Consider the following 11,870-nt stretch of genomic DNA (forward strand, 5'->3'; position numbering starts at 1 on the left):
GTTTTGCATGAGTTACGTAAAACCCCAGATGTGAATGGAGGTTACTTTGCAAGTTTGGTGCACATTCAAATGACATGAAATTAGAACACTTAAGTCGGTGCATGCAGAGATTTAAAGGTAAGGCTTGAGCCATTTTGATCTTTGTGTAGATTAAATCTCAAAAGATGACATGGAATTTTGCATGTAAACTGTTTAATTATGCTGCAGATCCCAGGAAGAGCTGCAGCCGTGCTCCAAGGCCAACATGCAGCAAAAACAGATGATAAAACAAGACACTGGACTTGCAGCCTGCTTTTTTGTAATTCTCTATCCAGTGTTTAAAAGCTTTTCCAATATTTTCTTTTGCCTAGTCTTCCATCTTTTAGTCCCAGCCATAGTATCAACCAATAAGACAAGCTGACTGGCTTCCGATGAGATGGTGTGTGAACTGGTGTTGCAGTAAGGTTGTGCAGAGTTGTTGCGAAAAAACCAGGCCCAGCAGTCAAAGCTACTCAGTTCTGAAAGCAGGTGACCGGGACTCTATGTGGAGCAGTTCTTCCTCAAAAAAGATATTGTATTATATCATATCAGGGTGGAAAAGTTACATATCTGACTTAAAAATTAAATCTTTGAGATTTGAAGTTCTTGTGGATGTCCAGAAGTGTCCAAAGACAGCAAATTTATTTGGTTAAATTCCAGGTAAATGTGTTTAAATCAGTGCACAAACATCTAGAGCAGTTTTCAAGGTCCAGATAGAAGGATAGACTGAATGTTAAGATTTATGTGTTGTTTTTCTATGCTAATCTTTCACACCACACACCAAAATGCATGGAAAAGTTGATGAAAACAAGATGATAATGTTATACTGAAAATGCTATTTTTACTATTACTGTTGGTTATTATTAGGAGAAATGGTGGGACTTGGGAAAAAAAGACAGCTTATGGTGTTATGAGAGTAAACACTGCTAATCCTCTGGAGCCAAAAGTGAAGTCCATGCCAGGTTGATCACAAAATACAAGAGAGTAAAAAACTGCACGGCACCATTTGGGAACCCCAGGCCTAGAATATCAGGACTCTGCCACAATCAAAGTGAAAGAGAGGGTTTTTTTTTTTACTTAACTGTACTTTTACCTGACAGAACTTGTTTTTAACACAAAAACACACGAATAAAATCATTATAGAATAAACTACTGTATCCAACAATTTCCCCTGTGCCTCTAGGTCCTGTTACATTTAGGATATCTACTGTATAGTTTTAAACAAATACTTCCCTCTAAGCTTGTAATTGGCATCATGTCATTAAAGATTGCAACTGGTAAATAATTCATTTTTCACATTATTCAAAATGTGAAAAACATAGCTAAAGTTATCTCCTCGTAGTACAACTTACTGAAAATCACCAGTGTCACCTAAGCATACAAGTGACCCTTGTTAATCATAAAAATCCACCAATACTCCTATACGTTTAGATAAAAATATAAGGCTACTTTAAAAAGTGATGATTACTTGTTTCTATCTGTCTTTTATAGGAAAAATTGTACTTTTCTCAAGGTAAATCGAGTACACTTACATTGAATCGTTCCCAGTTCACAGCAGTGTGTTACGGAATAACACCGCCCTCTACCGACAGGTTTTAAATCTGCACCAAGCATTGAACCCAGCCATCCACCAATCAGCACCCGCCTGCAGCATAGTGAACTCTCATTGGTCAGGCGGTCCAGCGACTGTAACACTACCGCTTTCTATTGGCTTTCCGTCTCGTAACGTGTCATAAACAGTGAAATGCGGATGGTGACAATAATCTTGGATATATTCACATGATATTAAATGAAAATGAAGGTATAAACCATTGAAGTGTGTTGGCTTTGAAGAAGAAAAAAACGAAGAAAAATGGAGGTAAGAGGTCTTTCTCTAACGGTTTGGGTTAGCCTTAAAGCTAACGTTAGCTGGCTAGCTGTCACTCAGTCAAAGTCCAGTTTACTGAAAAAGAAAAATAATCATAAAAGTGAAGTTTGACTACTTTTACACCTCCTTTCGTTTGTTTTAAATGTGTGTAACTTATACAGGAATGCAATATTGTCTTCTTGTGTGTGATACTTGTACGAAAATGCTTTTAAAATGTGTAAATTACTGATGTTTTGATTGTTTTGTCGATTCTACAGAATATTCAAAATCTTCCTATCGACATACAGACGAGCAAACTTTTGGGTAAGTGAAACTACATAATGATTTAAGTGACTGGCTTATATCCATCTGTTACTGCACGTAACACCCATGTGAATTATAAGCCAGCTGTAACCCGTAGTAAGATTGTCAACATTTTCAGTACAGCTAATTTAAAATATACATTTTATTTTATTTTTAATGAGCAATGGTGTCAAATAGCGCTGACGATTTAAAATAAAAATACATCCATTGCATAAGAAAATTAGATAGGAAAGGGATGAATCCTTTAGGCAGACTCCTCCAAACAGCATGTTGCACAAGTTGTGCAATGTTGGCAACATTTCCCAACGTATTTGTGCAATTTGTTTCTTGGATATCTTGAGAAAATAACACATTATCGTGGGAACATCAGATTTGTTACCCAAAAATGCGGAGATAAATATACCAGATGTTGAGGAAAACAACCAAATGAACATGCAATCACAGCAAAACAAACTAAAATAACATGTATGAATGCATACCGCCTAGGACTCCTGTACATCATAGGCTTTTCCACAAATTTAATTTTTCCAGGCACACAATTGTGAGCCACAGATCTGCAACCCACCAGTGGAGAAGCACTGACTTAGGCTAGATTTTGGTGTTGCACTTTCCGATGATTGAAAAACAAGAAACTGCTGAATATTGGGTGCCTAGGACTTGTATTTTTGTTGCTGTGATATCACAAAACATATCAATATTGTTTGATTCTTTTTTAGGTATTTGGACAGCATCGACTTGCAATTTCTCACATTAAAAAGATGCCATGTCCACAGTTACTGATGATTATTCTGTGCCCTCAGACTGGTTAGTGGATCGACGTCACTGTAATCTAAAATGGCAGAGTCAAGTGAAAATTATCAGAGAGAAGATCAATGCTGCCATCCAGGACATGCCTGAAAATGAGGAGATCAAGCAGCTTCTCTCCGGCTCCTGTAAGTCCTCGTAGTTTCAGTTTCAAAGAAAGAAAGTCAAAGAAATTTGCATCTGTTTTTTTTAAAGATAGACATAACAACACAGTTTTAAAAGTTTTTCCAGAATCTGTACGTTCTCTTTTTTATTATTTTGAAAAAAGGAATATTATCATATCAGTTTGACCCGTTTTTAAAGGAACTTCTAAATTATATTTTGACTTGCAAGTTGTCTTTTAGTTGTCTGGTACTGTTCCATGCTTCAATTATATTTTCTTCATATGGCTAAATAGGCTAGAGATGTGTCTGTATTTGTTTGGTTTTGTTTTGTTCAGGGATGCAACAGGTGCAGGGCCTTTATAATAATAGCTTACATCAAAGAGTATGGTCAAGACCGCCCTCTTTGTAGTGTCTTGAGATAACTTCGGTTGTGGATTGGCACTATACATATAAAGATAAAGATTAAAAAGAACAACCAGTGCCAATTTAAGATAGATATCAGCCAACATTGGTTCTGTCAATTAATAATTTGGCATGTATAGATATCAGAAGTTAGTGTTGATCTGTTATGTCGAATTGATTCAATGCTGGTGGTTGATATATCTAACTGTTCAGGCAAATGAGATTTTCTTTTCTGGTTAGAAGAGGTCACCGGAAATATCTAATTCCATCTTGTTTAATTTGGTAAAACAGGCTGTTGATTCAGATTTTTTTAAGGAAAAATACTGTAAGAAATTCAGAAATAATATTACTTTTAAAAAACAACATGGTTTAAAGATTTTGAGGTTTCAATAAATCGTAAAGCAAACTTAGTGGATTTTTTGGAGCTCAAGTGGATTTATCCATTGCTCTGTAACATATATGTAATTTTAAAAAACACATCAGAGGCATGAATAAAAGCTAAGATCTAAACTAACACATTTTTTTAATTTGTTGCATTAAGCAGTGATAGTAGGAAATCCAAATAAGACACACAGGTCCCTAAGTAAAAAACAAACACAAAACAAACAGGCATGTAGAGGAAAAAAGTTCCACACAGGAAGGAGCTCATGTTGAGGGATTTATTTAACAACAAGAATTGATAATTGAGCCAACTTGTTTTCCTCAGACTTGCCAGACAAGAGCAGTATAGCTCCAAGCATCACTTGTTGTTGCTTAGATGTCACATATTATGAAAAATACACTTTATCAGGCTTTTCTAGCAAAAATATGTGCCCCTGGCCTGTCCACAGTCACCCTAAGAATCTGAAAAATCCATTCCCTCTCCCCCCTCCTTCTCTACCTTTCAGAAAATGTGTGCTGAAACAAGCCGTTCTCAAATTTTCCCCTCATGTTGTCATGTGGGGAGTTAGCCCCGCCCCCAGGTTTGGTTAGCCCTCCCGACTTGACAGAAAGTTCTGCCCTCACATCCATTAAGCCACATCCATTTCCTGAGAGAGGTGGAGTTAGACAGCTCATTAACATTTAAAGCCACAGACACAGACACAGCTCATTCTGAGCACAGCTGAAACAGAGACACGTAAAAATCCAATACTGGAGTGTTTTTTCAGCAACAAACTTCACAGGCATGTTTTGGGGACCTCTGAGACCAATATAAACTTGTCTTAAAATGGTAAAATATGTGGCCTTTAATAAATCCTTGAACATGAGCTTCCTGTTGTGTGGACCTTTTTGCTTCCTTATGCATTAAACACCTGCACCAAGCAGGCTTTAATTTATTATCTTAGTATTGTCATGCCATGCAACATATGTCTTTGTTGTTTATGTTAGTTTCAATTTGTTTGTTGGCTGTAATGAATAAATAATTATACCATTTTACTTGCCTTGTGTTTAGGACATTATACTGTACATTTTCAAACTTTTTTTTTGTAGACATTCACTATTTTCACTGCTTGCGGATTGTGGAGATACTGAAGGGAACTGAAGCTTCCTCCAAGAACATCTTTGGCAGATATTCCTCACAGAGGATGAAGGTGAGAGGATTCAAACTCACTGATCCTGTCTGTCTTTTAGTGTTTCAGGGTTTTATCTGTGAGATTTGTGTCTCTGTTTTAAACGTCTCAGCCTACTCAGTGATAAAAATTGAATCATGCCTCTTGTTTTTGTTTTTTACAGGACTGGCAGGAGATTGTGTCCCTTTATGAGACCGATAATGTCTATTTGGGTAAGTTTGATATTAAAACTTGAAAAACATGTTGTAGTTTGGTGCTCTCTGTTGTTGTGTGTGATGAATCAGATATAAAATCTTACTTTTGGCACCAGCACACCATTAATGCTGCTGACAACAGAAGCGTATTAGGTTTTTCACAGCCAATGTTGTAGTTGTTAGCTCCAAAAATGCAGAAACATAAAAACAAATAATTAATAAACTGTTGGTTAGCAAGCTGCAGCACAGACACTGGCATTAAACTGTAAGTTTAGTCAGAATACCATGAGGACGTGGGCTTAAATTACTCAATAACACATTCATAATGCCATAGAAATGTTTAATATTGATGCTGGAGAATCTCACAAACATATGGCATGGATAAATATTAGTTTTACCAAGAAAAACAAACGTATTTAAAGTCCTTTAGCAGAGAAAAACATTTTACCACAGGGACAGTATAGTGCAGACCGGCTACAGCACAAGGGTTGAACCACTCAAGTCTGCAGGGGGCCTGTAGAGGGAGCTCATGTTACACAAAGTACCAGTGGAAACTCATAATAAAATAATGCAAACAGTATTTCTGCAGGCAAAGATGCAAAATAAAGGCAAATATAATCACTAACACTGATAAACATGCAGCTCTGTGTTTTTACATATTTTGACAATATCTCTGTACACTAGAGGGCTAGGAACTCATCTGATTTTTACTAACATAGAAGGTTATCTAAGTAAATAAAGTTGACTGTTTTCTAACACCCTCTGTTATTTAGTTTGAAGACAAAAAGTCAAAGGGTATCATTTTAAAAAGGTGAAATCAGTAGTTTTTCTTGCTGCTGTTCTGAATGTTTCTGCACTATTAGTTGGATTATGAGGAAAAGCATTAAGTTATAGAAATGTTATGACTGCATATTTATTAAAAAGCTGTTTTTTCCATGTCTCAGCGGAGGTTGCGAGCCTGCTGAGTCGCAATGTGAGCTACGAAGGTCCAGCTCTGAGGAAGCAGCTGGCTAAAGTCCAGCAGCTGCAGCAGGAGCTGAGCAGGCGGGAGGTGGAGTGTCAGAGCTCAGCCACAGACCTGAGGGGACGCTACTACGCCGCCTGCAAACAGTACGGCATCAAAGTAAGTCCAAACACACCAGCAGGATCATTCAAAAACTTACTGTGATTTTCTCTGACATGATGTTATACAGACTCTTTACTTTTTGTTTTCCAACAGGGTGAAAATGTCCCTCGAGAGCTTCAGGCTCTGGTCAAAGATTTACCAGCAGTTCTAGACGAGGTCGGGAAGGATGCAGCAAAGTTAGAGGAGAAAATCCAACTTTATACAGCTTTTACGAACTACGTGTGTGAGTGGTGAGTAGATGGGTAAAATAAATTATTATGTTCACAGTTCTAGTCCTGTTTACTTTTTATGTAATTTGGATTTTTACCAGCATTTGGAAATATTGGTGCACAACAAATTAGCATTTTTATTTCTACATGGCACATTTTTTATATGTTATTTTGGAGCCAGACTACAGAGCCAGACTATTGTACTGACATACAGTGATAATTCTGTCCTTAAACTAATAAATATCCTAGCATTAAAATAATGATAAACATAATAACCATAGGATGTGGATTTCTCTTACACATGCACATATTTTTCAGGTCTGAACCAGTCCTGCCCATACTCACGTTTGTCCAGAAGAGAGGAAACACGACATTTTATGAGTGGAGAACAGGCCAAGTCCCAAAAGTCATTGAGAGGCCAGTTGTGGAGGAAGAAGCTCCTGAGACAGTCACAGAGGATGCAGTGAGTTTCTGTAATATGTTGGGATCAGAGTACTAGAAGTTTCTAGGTGTCTGCACTGGAGAAGAAAAGGCACTGAGGTTAATGATTGGATAATAAAAGATATTAAAATTGATGCTATTTCAGTGGTGCAGTGGTTCATGCTGTCACCTCACAGCTTGAAGGTTCCTGGCTTGAATCCCAGTCAGACAGGGCCTTTCTGTGTGGAGTGTGGCATGTTTTCCATGTGCATGCATTTCTGCAGACCAGAAACATGCCCATGAGGTGAAATGTTGACTCTAAATTGTCAGACGGTGTTAGGCTGACTGGTTCAGACTTAGAGAGTCTTGAATTAGATTTTTCAGATTTAAAGCTATAGAATGTCTTAAATCAGTGGTTCCCAACTGTGGGGTCTGGGCACCCCAAGGGGGGGCGCCAAAGATCCTCAGGGGGTACGCGGGTCCCTATCTGCTCTGATGTTGTCAGAGTTGAATGTACATATATTTTTTCCCAGTCATGGTTAGAAACAATGTACAATGATATTGGGCTACTGTTAAAGATAAAAACAGTTCAAAGGATCTGCTAATTTTTGAGATTTTTTTTTTATTTAAAAAAAAATTTCTGTGGTTACAAAGTTGTATATTTATAAATTTTGAAAAAAAAATCCCAGTTTAAGAAGTCTCAGGTTGTAAACTCAAAAATTTCAAGATTGTAAAATCACAAATTTACAAGTCAAAAATTCAAGAGAAACCAAACTGAAAACACTGCTTGGATAGGCCCTTAACTACTGGAAAACAGTGTCTTATGGTCTGATTTTCTTCCATGCAATCAGTTGTTTTGATCTCTATGATTTCAAAAACTCCAGGTTTTGGTTCACATAAATTAACGGCTTTTAAAGATGAGATTTTCAAGTTTTTTTGTCTTAAATTTTCAACATTTTTCTCTATTTTATTCCTATATTTTATTCCTATATTTTTCTCAAGTGGGTCCAGAGGGGCTTAACTTTTCTTAGATACAAGTCAGGGGTTCCCTCAGGAAAAAGGTTTGGGAGCCAATGTCTTAATTAGTCTTATTTTTTTACTAATGAGAGGTCTTATAATTGACTGCAATGCATTAACTTTTTCTGTCAATATCTTCTGTGAATTTTCTTGTTGATATGACAATACTCAAATTTAGACTTGGAGAGAGAAATTCTAGGCAACTTGCAAAATTAAAAAAAAAAAAAAAAACTTTGGACGATAGCAATCAAAGCAGTTGAGTCCCCAATGAGAGCCTCAAAGCACCAATGCTATGCAAAAATATCACTGATTTTAATTAGTAGGGTCTTAAAAGGTCTTTAAAAGTCTTGAATTTGATGTTGGAATATTTAAAAGAGTGCAGCACCCCTGCTGTTTGTTATCTCTAGATGTTAGCTCTTTGATTTACTAGTAACGCTGCCTTTCCCCTAGCGACAGCTGGAATCAGGTCCAGCAACCCTTAAAAAAAGGAAACAGGCAGTACAGATGATTCATGTATTGGATAGTTGGGTAATAGTTTCATTGCCCAATTATGTCAGGCCTTCTAGAAATATGTGTACTATAATCCCAGTGCTCAGATTGCATCTCTCTTTCACTTTGTTATATATATGCCAGACTAAGTTAAACTGATTGGTTGATATGTCATTACTCATCTTTTTCAATCCACTGAAACATTTCTATTTCTATATTTCTATTTTAGATTGACTGGGGTGACTTTGGCAAAGGAACAGACTCTCAGGTCGTGAACGCTGGAGTTGCACTCGAAGATGGAATAGACTGGGGCATCAGTCTGGAGCCAAGCTCTGAGGTAACGCACCCCAGATATCTCAATTTCTGGGTTTATGTACATCATTTGAGCCCATTTATTTATATTCAAACGTCGACATGTTTATATTCAAATAACCAAAGGGCAACCTACACAAAGAAGGAGAACAAGGTGTTCTTTATTAATCCCTTTGAGGGAATTCAGTGATACAGTCTGTTAGTGAAAATGCTACACATGTAGGGTGACATGCATGCACATATATAGGCAAGATCCTAAGGACATATATTAGTTAGGATCTGCTGCTCATGAGCAGTTGGGAGTTCATGTCTTGAGGCATTTTTTTCCACTGGTTTTTGGGTCACTCTACACAGATAAAACCACTGGTGTCATGTATTCATTTCTGTCCTTCTTTAACAGGACGCTAGTGCTGGTGGTATCGACTGGGGCGACAGTGAACCTGCTCCCATAGAAATTGAAATTGTGGATGCAGGGACAGACTGTAAGTGCTTACTTATTTAATCACTAAATAGCTCTGACACAGCGGTTGAAATTTATCTTTGCTGAAGACGTGTATGTCATCTTGCAGGTCCTGAGGGTGTGGCGAGGGGGGAGGATGCTTTAAGTATCCTGGAGAACACACAGTCACGTGGACAGTTCATTGATGAGCTAATGGAGGTAAAGGCTTTGGTCATCAGATGCTGTATTACCCTTTAATTCTGTGGCTGATAAACACTATGATTGTGTATAAAGTCATCAGCATTTTTATTAGAGCTTTAAAGGGTAAGAACGAAAGTATAAACATTGCAGCAACTTCTGTTTTCAGAATTATTAACTGATTGGTTGATAAATTAATTGATACTATTTTCAATCTGTAGAAAATAAGATTTTCATATCAGCAAAATTATAAAGACAGTAAAATTAGATAAATAAAACGGGAAGTGAGCCTGTAAGAAAAAGCGCCAAGTTAAACTTAAAAATTAGTATAATGGTAATACCAACCATAATTTCAGAAATTCTTTTTTTTTTGTTTGTTTGTTTTTTTTGTTTTATTAACATTTTTTTCGTATTGAAATGTTTATTTCTATAATTAAAACTCAGGGGTTTTCAGCTGTCAGAGAAATAAAAAAGAAAACCAATCATTACCAAAGCTAAAGACAATTTTATTTTATCGTTCTTCTTGAAGTGTCAGATTGTTTTGGAGTTTTTTAAGAGTATCTATAATTTCACTATGTCAACTTTCTACATTTAGTCTTTCTAAAGTGTTGCTTTCCTGATCATTTCCACTACCACCTAGTGGTCAAAATCTGTTATTACATGCATAAGAAACCCTTTTTCAGCAGCCAAAACAAAAAGGTTTTTGTCACATGCAAATTTGAACCCAGTTCCTCAAAAAGTAAACAAAGAATATGAGTGAAAACCACAGACATACTGAAAATAATCCACAGTCATAGTCTAGACCTGCAGGGAGTAGTGGGATGACAGTAGAGGGTTACTTAGTTGGTTGATGGAGTGCTATTGCTTTTACTCTCATTGTTTTATTTGGTTGATAATGATAGTTGTGAATTTTTGCCAGTAACAACTGCCATCTTTTTTTCATGCATGCATTTCCATAAAGCTTGAAGTGTTCCTAACTCAGCGAATCAGTGAGATGGGAGAAGAAGGAGACGTGGTCGCCATGAGCCAGTTCCAGCTGGCCCCCTCGGTCATCCAAGGCCAAACCCGGGAACACATCAGGGAGATGCTGTCAGAGGTGCAGGACCTCCTGGGCCGGCTCACCTCTCTCCGGATGCAGCACCTGTTTATGATCCAGGCGTCGCCTCGGTAAAGCTGCCATATTATCATTGTAATATCAGTTTTAGTCTGCAAAGATGCCTTAATTTTTTACAAAATTCTTAACATGTTGAAATGGATGCAACTTAAAGTAACCTAAACCTGAAGCAACATTCCAGGTTTTTGAGTTATTTCACCATGGAAGCTTCAAATTTCTACTTTTTTCAGAGTATTTCATCAGTCAACAAGTTGTTTAATAACAACAACTGTAACAACTGACTTTCCCTCTGGAGATGAAAAAAGTAGTTTTTGATTCTGATTAGGTATGCAAGTTGACGACAGGTGAATGTAAGCATGTCAAGCCTTTGCTTTATGGAGGGAATTTAATCATTTTCTCTTTTTTAAGGTACGTTGAACGTGTGTCTGAGATGCTGAGACAGAAGATGAAGCAGGCAGACATTTTGGTCGTCAAAGGTGCCACGATGGTTGAGAAAAGGCAGGAAGCGCTGGAAGAGCAGTCCAGACTAGAGCCTCGTGTTGACCTGCTGGCAGGATGCACCCGGGAACTCCAGAAACTGGTATTGGATTACTATTTCTGTTTGATTAAATTAGCCTTTAGAAGAAAGTAAACACAGGAAGCAGGTGAACTTGGAATTGTCAGATCTGACTTGTCATATTATAATATCTGTGTTAATATATATAGAATTATATAGTTAAATATTAATATAAAGATACAAATGAGTACTGGTTGAAATGACTGTAATCCTTATTTTTATTGTTGTTTGTTTTCACAGATTGAAGCCGATATTTCAAAAAAATACCACAACAGACCCGTCAACCTCATGGGAGTGAACATATAATGAGCTTAACAAAGTGAAAATATTTTGTATTGACCAACTACAAAAATAAAGGTGGTATTTAATTAACAATATGATCTTTTCTTTCATTTCTCACTATTAACACTTGGTAAGAGTTTTTGGACATTTAAGAAAAGTATGTTAAAGCTGTGTTTGAATTTGTAAACAACGTAAGTTGTGTTAATAATGTTTTTCTGAAGCTGTCTGTTCAGGTAAGCAAGTTTTACTGATATAGCTCTTTTAAAAAGTGCTTTAGATTGATGTAACAGACAGAAAACTTTTTTTAAAAAGTGATTAAAAGGTTAAAATAATAAAAGGAAACAGAAAGTAAAGCTTTAAAAAATATAAGCACAGTTCCCAGTTGCCGTAGACAATTAAAAGTAACATATATCCTAAAATAATGAAGAGAAATTGACTGAACACTTGTCTTACTTTTTATGTTTAC

The 11,870-nt window shown here is 36.7% G+C and overlaps 1 protein-coding gene across 1 annotated transcript; it reads left to right on the top strand.

The window, feature by feature from the left end:
• The first annotated feature begins 1,712 nt into the window (after positions 1-1,712).
• Positions 1,713-11,494, top strand: cdk5rap3 (CDK5 regulatory subunit associated protein 3). Its single transcript, XM_041815788.1, has 14 exons — positions 1,713-1,876; positions 2,143-2,188; positions 2,989-3,120; positions 4,969-5,069; positions 5,212-5,260; positions 6,187-6,365; positions 6,462-6,598; positions 6,896-7,040; positions 8,733-8,840; positions 9,216-9,297; positions 9,385-9,473; positions 10,414-10,619; positions 10,975-11,146; positions 11,363-11,494. The coding sequence occupies exons 1-14, from the start codon at positions 1,871-1,873 to the stop codon at positions 11,426-11,428; spliced, it is 1,518 nt and encodes a 505-aa protein (XP_041671722.1). The 5' UTR covers positions 1,713-1,870; the 3' UTR covers positions 11,429-11,494.
• The last annotated feature ends 376 nt before the right edge of the window (positions 11,495-11,870 follow it).

Source organism: Cheilinus undulatus, linkage group 20 (assembly GCF_018320785.1).
Source record: "Cheilinus undulatus linkage group 20, ASM1832078v1, whole genome shotgun sequence".
NCBI lineage: Eukaryota > Metazoa > Chordata > Actinopteri > Labriformes > Labridae > Cheilinus > Cheilinus undulatus.